This window comes from Boleophthalmus pectinirostris, unplaced genomic scaffold, assembly GCF_026225935.1.
Source record: "Boleophthalmus pectinirostris isolate CB_2022bp ecotype Guang Dong unplaced genomic scaffold, ASM2622593v1 HiC_scaffold_8, whole genome shotgun sequence".
NCBI classification, from domain to species: Eukaryota; Metazoa; Chordata; class Actinopteri; order Gobiiformes; family Gobiidae; genus Boleophthalmus; species Boleophthalmus pectinirostris.
The window spans coordinates 8,100,796-8,127,221 of NW_026571515.1; the positions used below are offsets into that span (position 1 = coordinate 8,100,796).

At 37.8% G+C, this 26,426-nt stretch overlaps 1 protein-coding gene across 2 annotated transcripts in view; it reads right to left on the minus strand.

Moving 5' to 3' along the window:
- Positions 1-26,426, minus strand: part of osbpl2b (oxysterol binding protein-like 2b) — a 94,116-nt gene that overhangs the window by 41,136 nt on the left and 26,554 nt on the right. For both annotated transcript variants that reach the window (XM_055166399.1, XM_055166400.1), the window contains exon 2: positions 10,728-11,013. In XM_055166399.1, the coding sequence (XP_055022374.1) occupies positions 10,728-10,764 (37 nt within the window). In that variant the 5' untranslated portion in view covers positions 10,765-11,013. The remainder of the gene's footprint in view (positions 1-10,727; positions 11,014-26,426) is intronic.

The following is a 26,426-nucleotide window of genomic DNA, read 5'->3' on the forward strand; positions in this document are numbered from 1 at the left end:
GACTTGTACAAGAAATTCCACGCTTTCCGTTGCGTTCGGGACAAGTGGGAGGCCATGGTGTACAAAGTGTATAAAGCAGCACATATGTTTCGGTGTCCAGTGGGAAAAAGTTTTGCCAGGTGAGAGTCGCTCAATGTCGATTCACGAGTCCCCACCTCCCTCCCCCCGTACGGTGTCCTGGTTTTAACAAACGCAAATATGGTCACACTAACCTGTATTCCGCTGAGTCGTGTCTTTTAATCCGACAGAAGTTGAACCGCATCAGCGACACAAGAGCTGTAGTTTTATCTTCGCTGAGTTTATGCAAATTAGCGATGCAGTTTTAAGTTTCGTTTCTGTGAGAGTTGCACAAAACTGAATTAAACACATTATAATGTCAAACGGGCTGATGTGGCTCTAGAGTCGTTACGGTTTATATGTCGTAAAGTTGAATTTATTTCTGCAGATTAGTAGTGCAGATAGTAATAATAATGATGATCATTTTAATATAAAAACGTTAATGATTAATCAGTAATGGATCGTAAATTCTTCCGACGATCGATTACGAAAATTTCATCGAATGCCCATCCCTAAGCCGGTCCCACCAGGTTAAAACAAAATGCTAACGACTAACAAAAAAGCTGTCCGAACGATGGAGCAGGGGAGCCAGCAGGGTGCGCTCCGGTACCTGCGGCGGCGGACGAGGAGGAGGACAGAGCGAGCGAGGCGGCGGGGGGCTCGCACATTTAAGGGCTCCTACCGGAAATGAGTACAAAAAAAGAACACAAAAACATAACTAACTTACAAAAACAAAACTAAGCAGAAACGCTACAAAAAATATAAACAATAAAAAAAAACTGGGGAAAGCCAAAAAGTGCCCAAACGTAACAGGCTGGAACAGAACGATGTGAGTGGCTTCAGATTCTATTATTCTACTTCTATTTACAGTCTATGATCATAACATAAACAACAACACGAGCAGCAAAAAATAAACGCCAATTAAACACTTTTAAACTAGTTAAAGATAATGACTGTCAGATATGTTAGTGATTCATCCCTCTACAATTCAAAACAGGACACTGATAAATATAGTTTTGAAATCATTTAAGCTCTTTAAATCATATTACAATGGGGTTAGCTCAGCAAAAACAGACCTGGCATTGTATTTTGTTTCATTCACACATGTTTGAGTAATCCTTTGTTATTAGTCTGCCTCCGTATTGCTCAAAATGTTCTGTTCCAGCTTGTGTTGTCATGTAGATGTAGTTTTCCATTTGGTATCTGCGTTTTACCTTTTGTTTTGTAGAGATGGACTATTCCAGGGCTGAAATCGTCCAAATGATTCAGGTGAAGGTGCAGGATTTGTGTGTTAAACGTGTGTGAATGAAACAAAACACAACTCCGGGTATGTTTTCGATGAGGAAACATTACAGATCAGAAAATAAATAGAGTATAATACGGGCCCTTAAGCACTTTAAGATACCACAACTGCTGCTGCTTGGAGCTTTGTGTATTGAATATTCTGTAGAGCCGTTATTTAACACAAAGAACTGCTTAGGGAGGTAAAATATCCCTCTTTGGCTCTTTCAGATTTTCTATTGATTTGTCCACATCAGCAGCGAGTGTTTTGAAAGAAGGGACTCTGAGCTGAAGAGTTACACAATTGAATTTATGCTGCTTACGGTGGATCGTTTTGCCAATACACCAGATGTCCCGATGTATTTCACAATGGAACGTATCTGCTGGACGCTCTGCCACCTGCTCGTCCTCACGGAGATGTTATTGCATTTGTCTAGAATGTTCCAATATGTATCCAATGTAACCTTTCATCTTGACGAGCTCCTTTTCTCCTTTTTTGTTTGTATCCATTTACATTGCATATTTATTTATAAATTACCGTATTTTTTGGACTATAAGGTGCACCGGATTATAAGGCGCAACAAACGGACGACACTTGAGACTGATCCTTTAGTCCAGGCGTCCACGATCCATCGCCCAGCATTTTCTCTCTGTCTTGGTGAATGTGTATTATGAATGTGAATGTGGGTGGATAATTTAACTTTTTTTTTTTTTTTTTCCTACGAGAACAACTCAAATATACACTGAGTAATAATGTGTTTGATGCAGCTTTACGCACATTTGTTTACATTTTACAGAAACAAAACTTAAAACCACATGGCTCATTTGTGTTAACTATAAGCGGCTTCGTATCTTACCAAAGTCGTACTAAAACAATTTGACACATTTTTGAGCACCGTGTACTAGGGCTGGGTATCATTAAGAAGTTGCCGATACAATACATACCTCGATACAGTGCACTTTCGTTTCGATATGACACATTTCAAAGCGATTTGATACGGTTCAATAAAAAATAAAGTCTAAATCGTTACTGTGATACTAAAAGTCTTTGTTAAATCGCTTCTTGTGCAAAGTTAATATGAAAAACGCTCAATTTTACCATTTACAAAAGAGTGAAAATGTCACGTGTTGCATAAGAGTTTCCTTCCACTAAACATACACCAAAACTGTAGCACTGTAACAAAATAATTTTGCAAACTACACCAAAAAATACTCTTGGCAATATATCGATACAGCAATACATGATATCGATATTATATCATCACATTAAACAGTACGATATATTGATATTTCGATATTTTTGCACACCACTACCGTGTACTAGGGGTGTGCAAAAATATCAAAATATCGATATATCGTATCGTTTAATGTGATGATACAGCATCGATATCGTGGGCTGCTGTATCGATATATCACCAAGAGTGTTTTTTGGTAAATTTTACTCAATTATTTTGTTACAGCACTACAGTTTTATTGCTTGTTCAGTGGAAGGAAACTCGTTTATGCAAAACATGTGACATTTTCACTGTTTTGATGAGTAAAATGGGTGTTTTTCATATTGACTTTGCACAAGAAGTGGTTTAACAAAGACTTTTAGTATCACAGCCATGATTTAGACTTTATTTTTTATTGAACCGTATCAAATCGATTTGAAATATGTCATATTCAATCGAACTGAATCGAAAGCTCACTGTATCCAGATATGTATCATATTATTGCTTATGTATCGTGGTATGTATCGTATCAACAACTTCTGAATGATACCCAGCCCTACCGTGTACCACATAAAATCAGTTCAAGGTCAGTCAGCACAACCAGAATTAACACCTAAGGCACACCGGATTATAAGGTGCACTGTCGAATTTTGAGAAAATTAAAGGATTTTAAGTCTGAAATTAAAAGGATTTTAAGTGTGCCTTATAGTCCAAAAAATATGGTACTACTACTAATATTATTATTTATTTATTTATTTTATTTTGGGCTGCTTTGCCAGTGGGTGGGGTCAGACGTGTCCTCCTGTATTACAGTCATGCCTGTAATAGTATTATTCAATACAATGCACTGTTTGTCTGTTAATGTTAAAAATGTTCAATAAACAAAGTTGGGGAAAAAAAATAATGTTCCAATATGGTGATAATCTTATCTAGTTAGGTTATTCATTTACAGTATTCAATAGGTCACCTGCTTGTCTGGATGGAAATAAAGCAGTTTAAAAGGGCACTACGTAACTTCTCGGCTCCTACTTGTTTTTGAAATGTTGACATTAAACAACTCTAATTTACATTTACTAAAGGTGGTTTTATAACACAAAATACCTTGAAAAAAACAAGCATTCTGACTGTGAGCAGGGTTTCCTCTTGTCTCCACAGATCTGACCTGTAACTTGGTCTGGTTTGGTCTCCATGAAGGCAGAAAGGCTTAATATCATACGGTGGAAAATTCCAGGCAAAGCAATAACATCTCCATTTGGAAAAGCATTTGACGGACCCTCCACCAGAAAATGCACCTTTAATGCCATGCTGCGGGACATTAATATAACTAATATGCAGGCCTGTAACGATAACAAATTTTGCTGGACGATTAATTGACCAAGAATTTATTGAGATAAACGATAATATTGACATTTTGAGACCAATTTCAACTAATATAATGACCATGGAATAAAAATGCAAATACATTGTCTCAAAGATCAATAAACCTTACTTTCTAAAGAACATTTAACACAGACAACCAAAAACAACAGGCCTAAATAAAACAGACTTAACATAGGACTAGTCTAATGTGTCTGACTGACAGCAAAGACTTGTTCACAAAAATGTACCTGAATAAACCACTGTTGAACCAAACACAGCCAAAACAATAAATAAAATGGATCATTAAGTCTCTGTAACAAAATTGTCCTTTAAAGTGATTTTAGTAATTGACTTACATTGGAATATTGTGGCTCGTCTCTCTGTGGCTGCTGCTGTGAGTCTCGTCATTTTGGTCATTTAAATGTTCGTATTAACCCGCGACACAGGATGCTGTTTCTCTGTCAGGGAGTTTCTGTCCTGTCTGGTGTCGTGTCGGTTCGGTTTTCGGGATTTCGGATTCTCCCGGGCGTTAGGTTAGTTCTGTCGCTCGGGTTTGGGTTTATGTCGGCTGTTGGGAGTTTGAGACATTTCTTCTCGTCGTTTGTGTTTCGCTATTTGAGGCATGTGGCTGTTGAGACGTGTCCCGCTCACCAGTGTTGATTCGGCATCGTGACTTGTTTTGGCACTTGGCGATGAACTGTTTTCTTACTCTGACAGCGGCGCTAGCTTGTGTTGCCAGCGCACGGCACAGACAGCGGCAGAAAGCGCACAGACTACGCACGCATCCCCTGTGCTGATAAACACAGCGCACGTTGGTTCAAGCGTCATTGCATTTGTTAAACGAGAAGAGTCAGAGCGATAGAAGCTTCTAACATTCGAGCGAGAAAGATCGAGAAAGAGCGAGAGAGCGAGGAAAACAAACACGCATCCAAATAGAATTTATCGTGGCTGGAAAAGTTATCGAGCTCGTTAATAGTTATCGTACGATTAATCGTTTTATTGATTATCGTTACAGGCTTACTAATATGGCTAATTTAGTTTTAAAAGGCTTATACCTGATTGTTGTGTTAACTAGTAATGTAAAAGCAGGGTCAAAATTACATCACTTTGTGCTGTTTAGATTTAATTATACAGCATTTTTTATCATCTTGAGAACCAGCAAGTGCACTGTCAGCATGCTAATTGTTATTAACAATACTGTGAATGGTCTCTAAAAGTTGTGAAAAGCACTTACAAGCTCGTCGTGGTGATTAATTAGGATGTTTGGCTTACATTATTAGAGTGAGGAATAACTCCGGACAACTACAAACCTTTTAAAATGTGAAAAACAGAACTTTTTCATTTTAAAACAGTAAAAAAATCAGGTACAGCGCCATAAAACATGACACTGTAATCCTTTTCTCTACACAAACACCTATTAGCTGCACTACCTATTTTTAGAACATCTATAATTCAGGGTGCATTATGGGAGAATTATTACGACCTGCCACCTGACACTGCTCTGTTTGAATAAATACTAGATGAGTTCTGGTCTGCACCTGTCTGTTCAGTAAGACGATCATAACAACAAAAAGCCTCATTATCATATTTTATTGATGACTCTAAAGCACATGCAAATAAGAGCTGTTAAGGTACTGGAGCCGGGACATGCAGATCCATCACAGCAGGGACACGGAGCGCGGGATAATAAATGTCTGCTTAAGGTGTTATATTATAGCTATTAAAATCACAATAAGACGGGGGAAAACATTTTATTTCACTACGGGGCCTATCACGTGTAATATAACTCTTCTGGAGATACTTTCATTATAGAAGTGCATGATATTAAAACTAAAAGCGCCGGTACTCTTAAACGGTGTATGTAAATGAGTGCAGTTAACTCACAAACTGTCTTGTTCCAAATAAGTGGAAGTGAGCATGGGAGCACTTCTGGCTCCATCGGCTCTGGTTCTACTTTAATTCTAATTTAATTCAAATTTTATTTTATTTTATTCTAATTTTATTTTATTTTATTCAAATTTTATTTTATTTTATTTATTCTTATTTAATTCTTATTTTATTTATTTTATTCTTATTTTATTCTTATTTAATTTAATTTAAATTAATTTAATTATATTTAATTGTATTTTATTTTATTTTATTTCGGTCACAGGTATATTTTGACATTAATTCACAGACAGTCATATTTAACATACACAGACCGAAAAGGTGTAGGCTGGAGCTTAAGCTTATTATACCTTTACCCTTTATTCCTTTATCAGAGCTTCATCTTAACACCAGTTCATCTTCATAAATACAGCAAGAGGAAACAAACTAATCAGAAACAGAACAACAAAGTTCTACAGCACAAACTAAGTCTCATATTTCATGTATCTGTCCAGAGTTAAACATTTAAACTTCTTTATAAAGTGAAAGAGACTGGTGCACAATTTCAGGTTTTCTGTGCAGTTGTTCCACAGCTCCACCCTTTAACAGATATACACAATTTCATAATGTTTGTTCCAATTTTCTTTTTGATAAACATGGAAGTGCCTCTGAGCTCATATTGGTTCTTTCGGATTTTGAACATGTTCTGTAGCGATTTTGACAGGAGATTGTTGTTTACTTTGAACATGATTTTCAGAGTATAAAGGTTAATTTAGTTAATTTACTTCATACAGAAAAGGCTGTCAACATAACCACAATATTGCAATACAGCGGTATGATCAAACCGCATTTTGCTTTTTACTTTTCTACTTTGAAACATTTCATGTTTACGTGGTTCTGAGCAAATTAGCTCAAATACTGGGACTACGGGTGTGCAAAAATATCAAAATATTGATATACTGTATCATTTAATGTGATGATATGGTATGGATATTGTGGGCTGCTGTATCGATATATCAAATTATTTAGTTACAGCGCTACAGTTTTGTTGCTTGTTCAGAGGAAAGAAATGTTTTTATTAGGGATGTAACAATAGCCAAGTCTCATGATACGATACCATCAAAGTATGAACCTCACGGTATGATTTTTATTGCGATATCGTGGGAAACCTCACGATTAGGGATGTAACAATATTCAAATCTCTTGGTATGATATTTTCACGATAAACATCTCACGGTGCAATATTCATTGCGATATTTTGTGGAGGCTAAACAGCTAAATATGCAACTTTTTCCTCTTAAAATGCCTCGACAAGACTTAATCCAAAAATATTAAAATGACTTAAAAAGTTTTAAAGGTGCTTAGAACTGTTATTTCTTTTTGTAGTCTGCACTGAAATGGAGCAAAGGATCATGGTCTATGTAGTTCCCTCTGTGTTTTTTTTTAGCTATTGCTTCACCATAACTCTTAATTTAAACAAAGACACTTGTGATTCGATATATTGTGATGGTCCACGATATTATTGTGAGAACTTTGACGATACGATATCACGATATTTCGGTTATTGTCACATCCCTAATTTTTATGCAACAACATTTGACATTTTCACAGTTTTAATGATTAAAATGGGTGTATTTCATATTAACTTTGCACAAGAAGTGGTTTAACAAAGACTTGCCATGATTTAACCTTTGTTTTTTATTGAACTGTATCGAATGCATTTGAAATATATCGTATCAAATGAAAGCTCACTGTATCAAGATCAAGTATCACATCGTGGCCTGTGTATCGAAGTATGTATTAGAGCCTGACCGATATATCGGCGGGCCGATATTATCGGCCAATATGGGCACCTGGAGACATATCGGCTATCGGCCGATATGCTTGCTGATATGGGTCGATATTTCACGTGGGCATGTTATACCTCGTTATAAAGCTTAGACTCTCTACATTCTGTTCATTTAATCCAATTTACAGACAGATAAATGTCCTAATATGTGGCTCCACATCAGTATTTATCTGCGGTGTAATTTGTCTGTGTCTGTGTCCGTACTGTCCCTGAACACACCACAGAGTCTCGTCACTTCACTCACGTGTTCTTGTTTACACCCGCAGCCGTGCACAACACTGAGATTAGTTTCTTTTTACGACAATCGGTTTGAGTCTGGATTAAAAGGACATTTATTAGTGCAGACTTGTGATGTGAGGAGGAGCCTGTGTGAGCGGTGAGTGTTGGAAATACATCGACTTTGAAGCTAGTTTAGGTTTTGTTAGCGATTAGCTGCTGTAGCTCCCGCACATAAACAGGCTGTTTTCTATTGACTATATTGGCCGTATATTTGTTACTGGACCTGCATTGATATGTAAATGAGCTGTGAATAGACGTGTGAATGATCCACATTTATGCATATAATTAATTACCAGCTAAAGGCTAATAGCGGTAGTTTATTTACTAGCTAGGAGTTATGGGTCGGTCGCGATCGAAGCGGCTCTTTGAAGCGAACAACGGGAGCATGTTTCTTATTGGGAGCCGTGTTTTCTCTTTTTCTCACTTTTTCTCTTCAAGCCGCTTGTAGACCCGTAGTTTGACAGCAGCAGCGGCTGAAAACGAAACTTTCAGAAATCTGCGTGTACACAGGATTTTTTTTTAAAAGTGCATATTTGGCTGCAGTTCAGCATAAAATGAATAAACCAGGACTAATCTTGGCCTCGAGTGAGGGAGAGAGATAGAAACCGAGTCCCGACACTCAGACCTGGTTAAGTTCTGGTTTAGTCCTGTTTCACACATGGTTTAAAATCTGTTTTAGTCCTGGTTTAGTCCTTTTTCAGTCCTGGTTCAGTTCTGGTTTAGTCCTGCTTGCAACAAAAACAATCTCAAGAGTCGCTTGGGAGCCGAAAGAGCCAGCTGCTTTAGTGAGCCGAGCCAAAAGAGCCGGTTCTCCCAAAAAAAAACTGGAATACCCATCACTAGTAGCTAGAATGTGATGCAAAAATGCCATTAGGCCAATCTACTGTCTGTAAATATGATGTAAAGAGGCAGAACAACAATAAATGTTGCCTAAATAAACCCAATTTAGAATCCACTAGAGCCAAACCTAAGTTTTTTAAACAATTCAAGATTTACAGTGAATTTTTACATCACTAAATATATCGGCGAATATATCGGCTATCGGCAGCTCCAACTCCCATTATACCCGTTTCATATCGGCCACAACAAAATCCATATCGGTCGGGCTCTAGTATGTATCGTATCAGCAACTTCTTAATGATGCCCAGCCCTAATTGGGACCCAACCCAAACACTCGGTTTTGTTTGCGTAATGTTTTAAACAACTCTATTCAAAGCCGTGCACATAATTAAACATCACTTTTGGGCTTCATCCTTTCAAACGACATTGCCATCTCTGGACAGATTACATAGAACTGGAGCTATTATAAAAGAATAACTAAAAATATTCAAAATCATTTAATCAGTGTGAGTGTGTACTAGACACGACATGTTGTGGAGAGGAGATGCCGCACTGAATTATTCAAGAAATCATCAGACAAGAGCTGCTCAAGTTGCACTGAGGTTTGTTCAGTGATGGAGACCGGGCTATTAAGACCAGGGACACTGTTACATAAAAACATCTGCTGTGACTCGACAAAACCAGGATGAAATATTCTGTGTTATTTTATCGGATAGTCTTGAAGGTTCTATATTACACAAAATTGAGTCTTGTGAGCTTTAAACAATGTTATAATGTTCTTACCTCCTCAAAAACATACCCGGAGTTGTGTTTTGTTTCATTCACACATGTTTGAGTAATCTTTTATTATTAGTCTGTCTACATCTACAAAGCTCAAATGAAGTGATAGCTTTTAATTTATCAGCAACCTTTTAAGTTTTGTTCACTGGAAATTGGCAAATCCAGGGCTGAACTCATCCAAATGATTCTAGTGAAGGTGTATACAGATTAAAAACACAGTGGAGCACTTCAAACCTTCAATCTAAACCTAAAACCTTCAAATCAGGCTAGAAATCTAGGGATAATGAACTCAGACTTGAACTTTAACATCAAGTTAATAACATCTGCACCTTTTACCATCTAAAAACATCGCAAAAATCACAGGTTTACTGTCTAAATCAGACTTGGAGAGACTTATCCATGCGTTTGTCTCCAGTAGGTGAGACTACTGTAACAGCTTGCTCACTGGTCTCTCCAAACGAGCTGTGAGACGCTGGAGTACATCCAGAATGTTGCAGCTCAGGTCCTGACTCGAACTAGGAAGTAAAAGCACATGCGTCCTGTGCTCAGGTCTCTGCACTGGCTCCTGTGACTCAGAGAATAGACTTTAAAGCAGCTCTGCTTGTGTAGTGTCTTCATGGCCAAGCACCAGAGTACATCTGTGACATGTTAGTGTCATATGAACCATCTCACACTCTGAGGAGCTCAGGGACCAGTCTTCTACTGCTGCCCAGAGGCAGGACTAAACACGGGGAGTCAGCGTTTTAGATTCATGCAGCTAAAACCTGGAACAGTCTTCCTGAAGATGACTGATGCTGTTTAAATCCAGGCTCAAAACAGTTCTGGTTAGCCGCATATGACAGAAAGGTTTTTATTTTTCATTCCGCACTCTTCTCTCTCATTTACTGTCTCTCTCTTTTTATTTTATGATGATTATTTATGTTTTGATTAGTTTTATTGTGACTTTAATGTATTTCTTATTCTGTAAAGCACTTTGAATTACTTTGTGTACAAATTGTGCTTTACAAATAAACTTGCCTTGCCTTGCCTATTATCACATGACATCACAAGGTGGAACAGTGTTTTCTGTTTGAGAGAAGAACTCTAAATATGCAGGATTTGTGTATTAAAAATGTGTGAATGAAACAAAACACAAGGTTCAACACCCTCCTTTCCTGTACATTATATTACACTGTCAAATCAAACATCTGTCCAGCACTGACCTGTGACGGCGTCGTAGAACTCATCCTCATTATTCATTTTGCGGAGCTGGTGGGAGGTTTTGGGGCAGAGCTGGACTTTAGCACATGATTCTTCAGTTTGAGGTGAGATTCAGTTCCTCTGGACCCTGGACCAGGATCTCCAAATTTGGGCTTTCAAGAAGCCACGCCCCCAGGAACCAAGCAAGATCTGATACTGCAACAATATCCCAATCCTCAGTCTTCTTCTGGAGTTTGGACCAATCAGAAAAGGAGGATATCGGCTCTGCTCTGGAGTGAAGAAGTCAACCTGAAAAGACAGAATACATAAAGTGAAAGGTTAAAATTTGTGCATGTTTAGAAACTCTATAGGACAAAAAAAATAAAAATAAAAAATAAAATCACTGAAAACAAATCTATCAAACTCTGTCCTAGTACAGATATATTTTATGAACATCTCTTGAGGTCAAAACAAGTTTACTGTACTATTTAATACTACTAGCGATGTAACAATAACCAAAATATCATAATATCGTATCGTCAAAAGTCTCACAAAAATATCGTGGGGTGTTTACAACATATCAAATCACAAGATCCTTTGTTTAAATCCATTTTTTATAGTAGCGACAGCCTATAAACACCGAGAACTACATATCCCATGATTCATTTCAGCGCAGACAACATGAAGTAATATGTTTTTACTTGAATTCTTGGGATTATGACGGAAATAATTCACACCAAACTCTTGTCAGGGTATTTTAAAAGCAAAAAAGCATCCTATCTCCAAAATATTGCAGTAAATATCGTGTACCGTCAGATGCATATCGTATGGAGAGATTTGGATATCGTTACATCCTTAACTACTACTACTACTACTGTACCCTCTGCCTCTACTTCTAATGCGTTTTATTGTCCATTGTCCTGTTATTATAATCAGGAAGTAAACTGTTGCTAGAGACGACGTAATCCCTCACTCGTCCATTAGTGCTTCAGCGTAGAGACGGTTTTCTAATCCGGAAACCAGTTTCACAATTTGGCTCTCATCCAGAATCCATTTTCAGCTGATGAAAATGGCTTAAAACACTTGGAATTTATTAGAGATGTAACAATAACCGAAATGTCGTCATATATCGTCAAAGTTCTCAGTGTCTCTTTGCTTAAATTAAGAGTTATGGTGCAGCAAAAGGCAAAGGGAACTACATAGTCCATGATCCTTTGCTCCATTTCAGTGCAGACTACAAGAAGAAATAACAGTTCTAAGCACTTTTAAGTCTTAGTTTTTTGGCTTAAGTCTTGTCGAGGCATTTTAAGAAGGAAAAAGTAGTTCACAGTTTTGTTTCCCTCCACAAAATATCGCAAAAAATATCGTAACGTGAGGTTCATACCGCGCCGTATCGTGGGACTTTGATATCGTTACACCCCTACAATTTATTCTTCTCTGATTTACTAAGTCCAATGTGATGGAAATTTATATTGTGAAAAGATTTCTCTCAATCTGTCTTTGTGTGAATTTCTAACTGAGACCAGACCCCCACAGGAAAATATTGATTATGATGACATTCAAATAGTGATTAGTTTATCTTCTAGAAAAACATTTGGCCTTGTAACTAAAACTCATTGGTTTGTTAGAATGATCCTTCAGTGTAAACACTTCTGTTCCCTTTTGCTCGCCAATCTTGTGAATATGGATGCAAATCAGATCAAGCACATCTGACCACACACCATGGAGTAAAGCAGGTGGCAAACACTCAATCAGAAAAGTTACACAATGCACTTTTAAAGACTGTTAAAAAAAACCAAATAGCACCTTAAAGCTATTCTGTTTATCCTCCGCAACATGTCAAAAAACCTCACATGCCTCAGAAATGTATAAATCTATAGTCTACCTTCAAACCCTCTAGGCATCCTCGTACCCCGACATTCATTATTCCCACCAGGGCTCTAAGAGTAATTGCAATCAAAGAGCCATTTCAATCTGAATGGCTGTATACAGAAAATTGCCAAGGCCGCAATTATGTATGTAATATAAAGTTCAAACAGAACACCGTCTCCCCATGGAGTCTAACTAATTATAAAACCTGCTAACCCTGTAATTTAAAAACATGTTCTGAAATGCATGAGATTCTTGTATTGGTTTGGCAGTGCACATTTCAGTCTCCTCTAAAACCTGAATGCTACTAGTTTAAATCTTGGTAATCTCGAATAGGGATGTCACAATATCAAATTTGCAATTATTATAAGAAAAAACGCGACCATTTAAAGATTATTCCTGATTTGTGAAACCATGACCAATCAGGTGAAATCCTTAAAGGTCCTATATTACGCAAAATTGACTCTTGTGAGCGTTAAGCCATGTTAGAATGCTGTTACCTCATCAAAAAACCTACCTGGAGTTTTATTTTGTTTGATTAAAATTTGAGTAATCCTGCATCATTAGTCTGTCTGCATTTCCAAAGCTCTAAACCTTGTAATGCCATCAAGCTGTGGATTTTCAAGTTAAGAGCTACCGTTTATTCAGTGGAGATCGGCAATTCCAGGGCTGAAATTATCCAAATGATTCTAGCGAAGGTGTGTGGAGTTTGAAAACACAGTGGAGCACTTCCTGTATTACCACATGACATCACAAGGTGGAACGGAGTGTTTCTATTTGAGGGAAGATCTCCAGGTGAGGAGATAACATTATAACTAGGGGTGTAACGATATCCAAGTCTCGCGATACTAAATCGTCACGGTATGAACGATATTTAGATATTTATTGCAATATTGTGGGAAAGTTCACGATATGGTGGGGAGGCTCACGATATCCAAATCTTAAGGTACGATCTTTTCACAATATACATCTCACGGTACAATATTTATTTCGATATTTTGTGGAGGCTAACAAAAATATTAATATGCTACTTTTTCCTCTTAAAATGCGTTGACAAGACTTAATCCAAAGAACTAAGACTTAAAAGTGCTTAGAACTGTTATTTCTTCTTGTCGTCTGCACTGAAATGGAGCAAAGGATCATGGTCTATGTAGTTCCCTCTGTCTTTTTTGCTGCACTAACTCTGCTTGCTATTGCTGCACTAACTCTTAATTTACGCAAAGAGATTTGTAATTCGATATATTGTGATGGTCCACGATATTATTGTGAGAATTTTAACGATACGATATCACGATATTTCGGTTATTGTTACATCCCTAATTATAACACCTTATCACTCTCATTATTTATGTTAAACGATGTGACCTTGTTTATGAATCAAACTTTATGGATGATAAAGTAAAGTTGAGACGACATAAACGGTCAGATGAAGAAGCACTTTTTGGAGTATACATTGAATGAAAATTACTTAATTTTGCTTCTAAAATGATCACATTATTATCTTTGCACCCGTTGTGTTGTATCTAGTGCCAAAGGCTGCAGGATCCGGATGCTGCTTGCCAACATTGGGTTATTTTTACACCCCTATCCTACTCGGTTACCAGTGCTGTGGAAATGTTTGTACTGTGGAAATGTTTGTACTGTGTTTTGACTATATGCTGATCTCCCGGAGGTGTTGTTTTGTTTTTTTTTGTGTACTCATACCATACTATGCCCCGATAGGAGCAGGGTCTGGGGGCAGTTCTCTTTCTTTTCTCCTCCCTCATCCTCATTTTATGCTGCATTGTTTATTCCTATTTGCTACGTGTCTTCTGGTCCAGCCCATGTCTGGTCTCCTCATGTCATATTGTACTGAGCACTTGTAATGTGATTCCTTTGTAATTTTGATTCCTTTGTATGTCCAGTACATGTGAAGAAATTGACAAAAAAAGGCAGTTATTCATTATTCATATTTTAACCTAACCTTGACATCCCCTAATCTTGAACTAAATCTTAATTTGAAAAACATAGATCACAAATGTAAGCACAATTCAAAACGTATCAGAAAAAAAGTTAATGAAATTGTTCAGCCCCTTCAAACTCCTTCCTCAGACCATTTTGTTCTGAACACATCTCCAAAACGTTATAAAAATCTATAAAAGTATAAGAGCATAGACTAGTATACGCACAGAAATTACCTGGACACTGAGGGATTACACAGATATAAGACCACATGGAAACATAAAAGAAAATGCTACGATTTAATATTGAAAATTACCTTCTACAGTCTAAAGAAAGTAGAGCTGGGTATCATTAAGAACCTCGATACACAGGTCACGATACAATACATATCTCGATACAGTGAGCTTTCAATTCCATACGATATATTTCAAATCAATTCAATACAATTGTATAAAAAATAAAGGCTAAATCAATGCTGTGATACTAAAAGTCTTTGTTAAACCACTTCTTGTGCAAAGTTAACATGAAACACAAACATTTTAATCATCAAAACACATAAATGAGTTTATTTCCTCTAAACAAACAACAAAACTGTAGCGCTGGAACAAAATAATTTAGCAAAATATACCAAAAAATACTCTTGGCGATATATCGATACAGCAGCCAACGATATCAATACTGTATCACCACATTAAACGATAAGACGTAATGATATTTTGATATTTTTGCACACCCGTAAAAGAAAGTGTTTTTATTATCATCACGGTATCGGAATCATAGTTTATTCCTTAGTTCTGAAATCGAGTTTGAAATTTTAGCATCATGACAACACTAATCTTAAAGTTCCCATTCCAAATCCTTACCTCGTGTATTTGTCTCCGCACCAAAAGCTCCTAATAAAACAGCACACTCTCAACTCTCTTGTTCAAACAGCTTTTCATTTTGCTTTGCCCTGAAGTCTTTTGTTTGCACTGACAATCATTAAACAAACAAGAAGCTTTATTGACTGCACACTTCCACGCTGTTAAACGGTACAAACACAAAGGTGAAAGGTCAGCCGAGAGATGTCTGCCTGTAGGCCTCTTCACAAACAATAAACAATAAACACGCATTTACCCTACGTTTCGCTCGTAAGGCTTCTGTGGGGCTTTTTGACTATTAAAAAGATGAAGAAATTGACGCAAACAGTCATAGTAATACAATACAGAAAAGGTGGAAGTGTCTTGCCCAAGAACACAATGACGACATGTTGGTGTTTGTTAATTGTAAAATAGTACGTTGCTGTGACAGTTTTTAAAGGAAAATATTGAAAGTAAAGTGACTTTTTAACTAACAAAATTTTAAGCCTTTTTTTTCGTCCGATAATCAGGAAGTAAACTGTCGGCATGCTAGTCATTGTTTGCATTATTTTGACATTAAAAAGTTGTGAAAAGCATTTATAAACTCACGGTTGTGAATAATTAGGATGTTTGAGATGCATAAGGTGAGTGAGGAATGACTAAAGGTTAGTTAGAGGTTAATTGTAAAATGGTATGTTGCCATGACAGTGAGTTTATTTATGGTAAATAGTGAAAGTAAAATGGACTTTTTAAGTGTAAAAAAACCCCAGCATGCTTCCGTGAAGTTGACCCCCCCATCAAACGCAAACCTGCACAAAAACTCAAGTCTGTATGAGTCTTTAGTAACTTGCTTTTGATTCATATTTTATATAATAACACAGACTTTTCCACAGCCTGAGATCATTTAGCTTCACTAATTCTGTGGAGTTTTGTTAAAGTCGCCGCTATCAGCTGAGCGGAAATGACATCATATAATTTCCGCAAAAATAATCTATTAATATGAGAAACATCTGTCTGTGTGTCCTCCTGTTTGTTTGTTCCAAGCATAACTCTCAAACCACTAACCGACAGATCACAAATTTGTTTATTTATTGTTGTTTGTTTGCGTATTGTTTATTTCTTTGTGTGTTTTATTGTTTATTTGTTTGTTGTTTGTTTATTACAGGCTGTGCACTATAGTAGTAACTCATAATTTTAGAAATATACTCGCACAAATCAAAATTGTAACAGCACAAAACAGAACAAACGAAATACAAATGTTTTGTATAATTTTCTGCCTGTTTTGAGGCTATTTAACATTTCGAGGGGCTGGATGACATTATCGGTCAAAAATAAAACTGTTAATAGCTTAAGAACCATAAAACACAAACAAAACTTTTTGCAGCACAAACAAAGCACAAATCAACACCATTTTGGGCCATTTTAGAGCATTTTGAAGCTCCCTGAGGGGCTGGCTGACCCCAATTTGACCTATAAAAGAATCTTTAACATTTCCAAAACTAACACAACACAAAGAAAACTTTTTGCGGCACAAAACTTCACACAGGCGCACGCTAACAATAATAAACAATAATTCCAACAAGCCTTTCAGACACGTATAGGCCCATCTTTATACCACAATCTAAATTATCTGTGTAGAACGAAATATGTACCAGTCCATCTTTTTAAGTCCCATTACAGACAGCGAAACAACGGGTATAAGTGACGATACCAACTAGATACAGACACCGATCCAGCTTTTCCAGTTCCGATACAGATACTTTGACTTTAGCGGTGCTCTGTACAACATATCTAATGTCCATCGCCTGCTTATCTCTATGGAAATGTCATTGCTTTGTCTAGAACAAGGGTGTCCAAACTTTTTTCATCAAGGGCCACATATCTAAACACAGATGAAGCAGAGGGCCGATCGAGGGCCGTAGACTGATGCTCAATACAGGGAATAATTGAAACATGTGCATGTTTAACACGAACAGCATGAATGAACACTGATGGCTCATGCTAAGATCCTTAAAAAAACACACTAAAGATGAAATATTCGCTTTTTCAAGGTAGACTTTCCAAATACTTGCAGTAAGAATTTAATTTTTAAATGATGTAAGGTAATTTGGGCCAATTCACCTGAAAGACTGAGGGCCAAGAAAAATTTGTCTGAGGGCCGCAATTTATTTATTATTTATCTATCACAAGGGAGACAAGCGGTTCACAGCACTACACTACGTTACAGTTCAGATCTGTGGAGAATCGCCCCTATTCACAGACGGAATCACTTGTATTGTAAGCAACAGAAACACACTTAATGAACAAATGCTAGATGGATATGTTTAATGTCATACCATGGAACATTCCAGCCAAAGCAATAACAGCTTCATAGACCCTTTACCTGAAAAGTTGCACAGTTGCACTTTTAAGTACCTTTAAGTATCTGCCATTATCAGATATTAAGTGATACCAGTGCAAGTACAGAAAATGGTACTTATTTCCTTAAAACACAGTTAACGTATTACACAAGAGACGCAATTGTGTTATGTAACAGTTAATTATTGTTCAAGTCACTGAACAGCTTTGTATGAATAAAAGTTCAAACATTATAATACATTCTGGGCCAAAATCTGCCAGTAAATAGTCTCATTACATCCAATCAAAAGTCCAACTGAAACCCGATCCAGCAAATTTTTTGGTGAATCACTAATTGAAAACGTTTATATACTCAAAGGTGCATCATGTAACTTTTTGTTTGGTGTTCCGTCACTTGCTCTGCCTGGAATGTTCCATAGTATGACATTAAAGAGTCAAAGAGTATGACATTTATTCAATTACAGGTGGTTTTATAGCTCAAAAATACCTAGAAAAACATGCATTCTGACCGTCTCTCCGCAGATCTGACCTGTAACTTGGTCTGATTTTGGTCTCCATGAAGACAGAAAGGTTTAATGCCGCACTGTGAAACATTCCAGGCACAGCAATCACCTCACATGTCCGCGGAGACCAAAATCAGATCAAGTTACAGGTCAGATCTGTGGAGAGACAGTCAGAATGCCTGTTTTTCTAGGTATTTTTGAGCTATAAAACCACCTGTAACTTGGTCTGATTTTGGTCTCCATGAAGACAGAAAGGTTTAATGCCGCACTGTGAAACATTCCAGGCAAAGCAAATCAAATCACATGTCCGTTGAGACGAGCATTTCACCCCTGAAGTTACAAAACGGACCTTTAAAACGCAATCAGTGCATCATAAAACTGGTCCGAATGTGCCATAAAACCTCGTTAACCATCAAACAATACAGAACAGCTTTGTATATAAAAGTACAAAAGTGTATTGGTCCAACTTGAGAGCCGATACGCAAGACCGGCTACATCACCGGTTGCCTACAGAGCCAAATCTCTTAAAAAAATGAACCCAACTCTACATTTATGGTACGAACAGTCTTTTCCCACCTACCTCGTGTAAATCTTCAATAAAGTGCGACTTCTCACGCGCAGTTCACAGTCTTAAAGTTCAGATTTGCGTCCAGTTTCTTCTGCATTCCCTTCATATTAGCGTGGCCTCGACTGATCCGTTCACGCCTTTAGCACGCCTGAACTCTGAACCCTGCGCGCACGATCGATAACAGCTCCGGGAGAGGCAGCGGCGCACTGATAATTAGCCTTTTAGTAAACATGTGACCTCATTTTATCGGAGCTTTCTGCGCTGGGAGATGCTGTGAGAGCAGCTTATCGCCGAGTGTGAGTGAATAATGCTGAATTGTGCATCACCTTCTGAGAATGTAACAAACTGTAAAGACGACATTGTGCTTGTGTCTGCTGTATAGTTAGTTTAATCTAAGACACCAGTGGATCATTAGGTTATAATTTGCACATTTTAAATTGCAGCGCTCTATTTAGAAATGACTTCTGCGTTCGAAAACTGCAGAACTTAGAAAAATGAAAAATGGGAGCTGACTGCGGCGTAAACATCACAACAAAGACTCAGCACCTCTTACGGATAGCTGCGTATCACATTAGAAAGCAGCAGATTTTCTTTTTCCATTTGTACCAACGTGATTACCAGACGCTGCTGAGTCCGGCGCCTATCACGGATTAAAAAAATAAAATTAGAAAACGAAGTACAGAGCAATGGGCGTATACTAGTGGTGGTGAAAATGGATTAATCTGGAATATGGTGTCTTCAAAATAAGTAATTAAAGATTGCTCAAACATGCACAAACAGTGTTGGGAAGGTGACTTTTAAAATGTATTCCCCTACAGATTACAGATTACATACCCCAAAATGTAGTTTGTAAAGTAATCCATTAAATGACTTAAAGTGAGTAACGTAATCTGAATACTTTGGATTACTTGATTTGCTGTATTAAAAATATTATTGATAGAAGAAGAGGAGACACGGCCACGCAGCATGATTTAGTCCTGTTTTAGTCTTGGTTTAGACTGGTTTAGACCTAGTTTAGACCTGGTTTTAGTCCTGGTTTAGACCTGGTTTTAGACCTGGTTTAATCGTGGTTTAGTCCTGGTTTAATCGTGGTTTAGTCCTGGTTTAGACCTGGTTTAGACCTGGTTTTAGACCTGGTTTAGATCTGGTTTTAGTCCTGGTTTAGACCTGGTTTTAGTCCTGGTTTAGACCTGGTTTAGACCTGGTTTTAGTCCTGGTTTAGTCCTGGTTTAGACCTGGGTTTACACCTGTTTTAGTCCTGGTTTAATCGTGGTTTAGTCCTGGTTTAGACCTGGTTTTTAGACCTGGTTTAGACCTGGTTCTGGCAATGAGTGGAAATACTGAGGAAAAAAAAAAAAAGGGGATACAACCCAAAATGTGAAAATATGAAAACAGGAAAATACCGTCGTGTAATCCATTTATTTCAACAAAGTAACTGTAATCCAATTACCACTCACTGAAACAGTAACTGTAACTGAATACAGTTACTCATAATTTGTACTCTGATTACGTTACTCTGGTACATGTAATCTGTTACTCCCCAACACTGTGCACAAATCACTCCAAATACAACTCCGGGTGAGTAAATTGTGAAGGGAAACAACTATAAAATGGTTAAAAGCTCTAAAAAGTCAATTTTGCATCATAAATCTGCTTTAAGGTCACGATAGTCAAACTGGTCAGGATCTGGACCCAAGCCATTTCACCGTGTGTGCACCAGTCAGACCTCCCCGTGTGTCGTGTCTATTTTATTGTACAGCTCGCGGGTCACATACTTTATTTATTTATTTATTTATTTGATTGGGACAGAGCATGTAAATGAACAAACATGAGAACATGAATGTAAACACACCGGATTGTAGCCTAAGGCTAATTTCCATCCGTTGTCCCAAGGGCAAGGGTCACAGGGGGCCAGACAATACAGCCCTTTGTTTGACTCTGACCGACCTCTTTAAGATAATATGGATTTACAAAATAAACATATTATAGTTTTTTGTTTTTTTTTTTTTCAGACCAAGAGTTTGTTTTCATACCTGACAGAAAAAAAAAAACTCTTGGTCTGAAAAAAGAACCTAATAACATAAAATTCTGTCTGATCATAAACACTGTGCACTGATCAATAAGAGGCTTTGCAACAATCTACAGCAGATGTGCTCATTTTCACTCTTGTCCCCAGGCAGGTCACACAAGAGACATTTAGAAAAGATCACACAAAGACATAACACTGAACAGTAAAGGGCAAAATCACTATAATCAACTATAATACTTTCTACTAAAAGACAAAATTACACAGTGAGACATTTCCTGTGGTCAGCAAGAACAATGTCCACACTCACAATCTGAAATGTGCTGACATTCCCACACCATTCCAGTATGTGCGAGTCTATAGCTGTCCTGTTCAAAGACTGCGAGGATTTTGAAGCAGAAAAGATGAGGTAGTAAAAGCTCTTATCAAACGCACTGTTCCTGCTCCGCCGCTCAGGACTCGGTGTCTCCAGGCGGCGTCACAGCCGGAGGTCACTGCAGCAGTGGTCAAGGGCAAAGCTCCAGGCTGGTAAACATGGAGCTTATGTGTGAAAACACTAGATTACCTTGTAAAAAAAAAAATCTATAAACTCATTCTAATCGATACTAAAACAAAATCAAAATAGATGGATAAAAATAAGATAAAATATCAAAGGTCATGTTATGCAAATGTGCTTGTTTCATTAATCCATTAATCAAAAATCGTCTTCTCTAAGCATTTGAAAATTCTCACTTTCCAATTTATCAGCATGTGTAGTTTTTAAGACAATAAATCATCACCAGACTGCAGTCCAATTGGATTCACAACAAGCACATGGCTCTATTAGCATTGCAATCACATTCATGCTGCTTTAGGCTTCATTTCTTTATTTTCTCATTGTTTATTGCCATTGCTGAGAGCAGAGGGTGCTCCAACAATCAAACATCTCATTGGAAACTCTTTATACGTTTGACATTTATATGTGTTTAAATTACAGTTTCGAGTATTGAGCGCATTCGATTAACGATTCGATTAACGATCGATCGATTAATCATGAATTACTTAAGTCAGACACATCGCAAATTTGCATAAAACTCAGCGAAGATAAAACTACAGCTCTTGTGTCGCTGATGCGGTTCAACTTCTGTCGGATTAAAAGACACGACTCAGTGGAATACAGGTTAGTGTGACCAGATTTGCGTTTGTCAAAACCAGGACACCGTACGGGGGGAGGGAGGTGGGGACTCGTCATCGACATTGTGCGACTCTCACCTGGTAAAACTTTTTCCCACTGGACACCGAAACATATGTGCTGCTTTATACACTGTGCACATGGACTCACACTTGTCCCGACCGGAACAAAAAGCTTGGAATTTCTTGTACAAGTCATCGTTAAATACGCATTTGTGCTTCGGTACGTTGCAGACTGACCCACTGTTTGTGTTTCGCTCCTTCTGAGTGCAGAGAGACACATGTACAGACCCCTGTTTGGTCACTTTACGCTACGCACAGCAACCTACATTCGGTTTGTCGATTAAAATGAACGTAATCGATGAAATTCTTAATGATCGATTATCGATTAATCGACTAATCATGCCCATCCCTACTTAGGATCAAAATCAACATGTTTGTTTCTCAACAGCACTACTGCAGACAGCCTTACCTTTAAGCACAGCCGACTGTAACTTAAATTAACGTACCAGCCAGAAAAAATGTTACACTGTGGGGCTTTAAGAGCAAGCAGCTTTTCGGACGAAGAGAACACACAACAGTCGTAAAATTACCGCCCCAAACTGTAAAAACTAGTCTTTCAACCCTGGATCCAAATGTGCGCTCGTGGTGACCTGAAGTGCAATAAAAAAAAACGCCTTAACAGAATCAGACTTCCAGTTATCTTTTGCCGTTTTCCTCCAGTACTTTCCCAGAATCCTTCTTGGTAATAGTTCAGCCCGAGGACAAGCTGAGTTAATTTCACTGTAAGTCTATACAGGTCTCTCCTCTCGGTGCTGCTCAACCGTCGCAGACTCCAGTGAATGAATGTGATGTCCTGAAGTTCTTTGGAAACCATTGCCTCACTCTGAAATAGTTAAAGGTTTAGTCAGAGGGTTGTGTCTTAACAAACTCAAAGCTGATCGTAGAGTTTCATTTGACAGTGCAATTTTAAAGCCACAGTATGGAACGTTTTAAGCCAAAAATTTGACAAAACTGAAAGCATGTTTTTGTTTGTTTTGGTTGTGTTTATTGAACTGAAATACGCAGAAAACCTTGACCTTACTGTGGGCAAGCTCGCATCTCCACAAACCTGACTAATTTGGCCTAGAGGAGAAGAGAGACTAGTCCACAGTATGACATAAAACTCCATGGAGAATGTTCCATAGTGTGGTTTTAATTTTCTATTTCTATGGTGTTGCAGGTGACATCCCACCTCCAGAAGGTTATATACTGTAAAAAAAATTAAAATAAAAAAACTGAAATTACCATATTTTCCGCACTATAGAGCGCTCTGGATTATAAGACGCACTGTCATTAAATGGTCTATTTTCAAACTTTTTTCACAAATAAACCGCACTGGACTTTAAAGGAAACACAACAGCTGGATGGATCAGTGGGACTTTGTTTGTTCGTTCACGGTGACTCTGGGCTTTGTTCAGTTGTGGCGTGTAGGGAGGGTGCTGTCTGGGACCAACGGATTGTCGGCGTGTTCGCAGTGACTCAGTTGTTCAGTTGTGTCTAGAAGTGGCACATTGCGCTCGCTTTTTCGGTTCGTTCCTCCGTTCCGTTCCTCGTCCGTGTGGAGTGATGAGTGTGTCTGTGGGTGTTTTTCACTGCGCGGTCGCTGTCTGCTCCGTGTGTGTTTGCGTGTTCTGCGGGTGGTGCGGCTTTGTAGTTTACTAAAGTCACACCCGACACCCGAGTGGATTCATGTATAGGGCGCTCTGGATTGTGGGGCGTGCAGTCGTTTTTTGATTGGGTTGGAGGCTTAAGAGTGCAACCTATAGTGCGGAAAATACGGTATACAGTATCACCATCACCAGTATCTAAAACACTCAAAATTATTGGTATTTCACAAAAAAACATTGGCAAACAGTACAGAAATAAAAAGGGAGATTACGCAGTCCAATCACTCCCAAAACTGTAGTTAACTCATTCCATGCATTCTTACTAAAGCTTTATGGACCTCACACTGTCGTCCTCGCCACAACAGAGTCATTATTTGACTAATAAAACATTTGGTCAAGTAAGGCAACATCAACAGAGTACTAGCCAGGCTGGTGTCACCTAGTGCCTAAGCTCAATTTCATTTCTCTCCATTGCGACTAGGTCAGGAATCAGAATACACTAGACTGTTTGCAAAACTCCAGAAGTGCGAGTTCAGACACCAGCCAATCAGCAAAGAGTCATACATTCTGAGTTGGCAACGATTCCCGAGATCGAGGATTTAAAGCCGGAACAAAGAGAATGTTTGGTGAATTTTATCAAGGGTATAAACGAGATTTGGGAAAAGTTTAATATATCAGTTATCCCCGTTAGCGGTGCATTACATACGTCACAACCAAATAGCAGCGATTGGTTAAATGCAAAAAAGTCCCCCCCTACCGTCAAGCAAATGAATTCTAATGCTGCGAGGTCAGACGGTTTCTACTAAATGAAACCGTCTGATGAATCAGGCTAACAGAGTACAGTCCTATACCTAGAATTGAAAACAGCTAGAACAGTTCAGACAAAACATTTCCCATTAAATAACGGATTAATCAGTGGTTCTCATTAATAGAGGAGACTATGGTGTCACCAGATAGTCTAAAATTTTCACCATAGTCCAGTCCTTCTCAAATAGTGGGACGTGGTGCGATGCCAAGGGGAGGGGGGCGTGAACTCAGGGAACATGCTTTTTTTTTTGCCATACTAGAATAAAGTGTAATTGTACATCCACTACAGTAGTTGGCAGTATAATGTTGGGTTTTTTGACCCAATCATACGCACACACAGTATAGGGCAGGAGATATGAAGTGCAGTGAACAAACCCTCAAGACACCATAGAAAAATATTTAACAAGGGTGAAAAGGAAGGCAGAGAAAGACAGGGATAATGAAACTAACGACAGTCTCCCGAAAGCTAAGACGAGGAAATATGATGAAGCGTATGTAGTGCTCAGCTTTACTGTGACTACGCTGGGAAACGAGGAAAGACTGGTGTGGTGGACAGCATAAAGCCAAATAAATTAAGGCGTCACTTAAAGACATTAAAAACCAATCACCCTGATAAGTCGTTGGAGTTTTTACCGCGAAGACGTGCCAAATGTTGCCAACAATCATCCCGCTTTGTGAATACAAATTATACTATATATACAGTGGCGGCGGAAAGTGGATTGGTGCGAAATGTTTTCTCCTTCAGGGGGCGTGACAGAAAATAATTGAAAAGCACTTCCACAGTCTAAAAACAACCTGGACTATTTTGGCATGACAAAATTAGTCTTTGATGCTCATTTTATTGTACCATAAACTTACAAAGGAGACTACACAGGTCAAAAATGACAGAAAATGAAATGTATACTCTACAAATTGAATAAGATCAAATTAAAAACCTAAAAAAGTGCTACCATAAGCTTAACAAAATCTATGGGAAACACTGTAAAATGAAAAACATCTTAGTTAAAAGCAAATGGGCCCAGTCAAGCAGAAGTAAACAGCAAGGCCAAAAATTCAAGTTAATGCATCTGATATAAAAATGTATTGAACAGATACATATGTACTCTAGTTTATGAAACTTTTTACCTTTTTTCTTTACCATTTTTGGTTCTAAAGTTACATACGTTTTAAACAGACCATGTATGAAACATGGAACAAAAATTATTTCCCAAATTTCAAAGACCTGCAAATCATGTAAATAAATGGATGTATTTCATCATATCTTGTGTTATTCCATCTTTGAACTGTTGATGAAGGTACATGATTTTTCAAAAAAAAATGTATTTAAAATGATAAAAATTTGCTTGGAAGGACTGACATATTTTATAGAAATAGTTTCCTTTCATTTTGAAGTAATATTAAAGTATTCGGAAGAAAAAAGCGACAAATTATGCAAAATCATGCACCTTCTACTTGCTTGAACAATTTTCCCTCTGTTACTTTTCCCTCCGTTACCATGACTTTTCTTAATAAAAAATCTCATTACTCAAAAAGTAAGAGGTTTTTCAACCTAATCTTGTACCATATGGTAGAAAACTATATGAAGCAAATATTCAAACCAGTTTGTTAAGGATATGTAAGTGAGAACCAAGAGTTATCACTGTTTGTATTTATTGCCCAAAAAGTGCTGCATATTTCATTCCCTCCGTTACTGACATGAGTTTTTAAATTTTTTGTCAACAACTTGAAATAATATCACAGGTTTAACTTTACCCTGTTGGAGTGTAACTCTTTCCTACATTCTGATACTTTACTTATTTCAATAGTTCCTCTAGTTTCTGAATAAGAGCTATTTGAATGTCAAAAATCTGCCCGTTTCCCTCCGTTACCACTTGACCGGACCCAAATATAACTTTTAAGATCTTGTGTATAGTATAATTTTTCTTTTAACTCACAATGAATTAGAATTGAACTAAAACTTTTCCAATTAAACCTACTCAGTTTGACCTATTT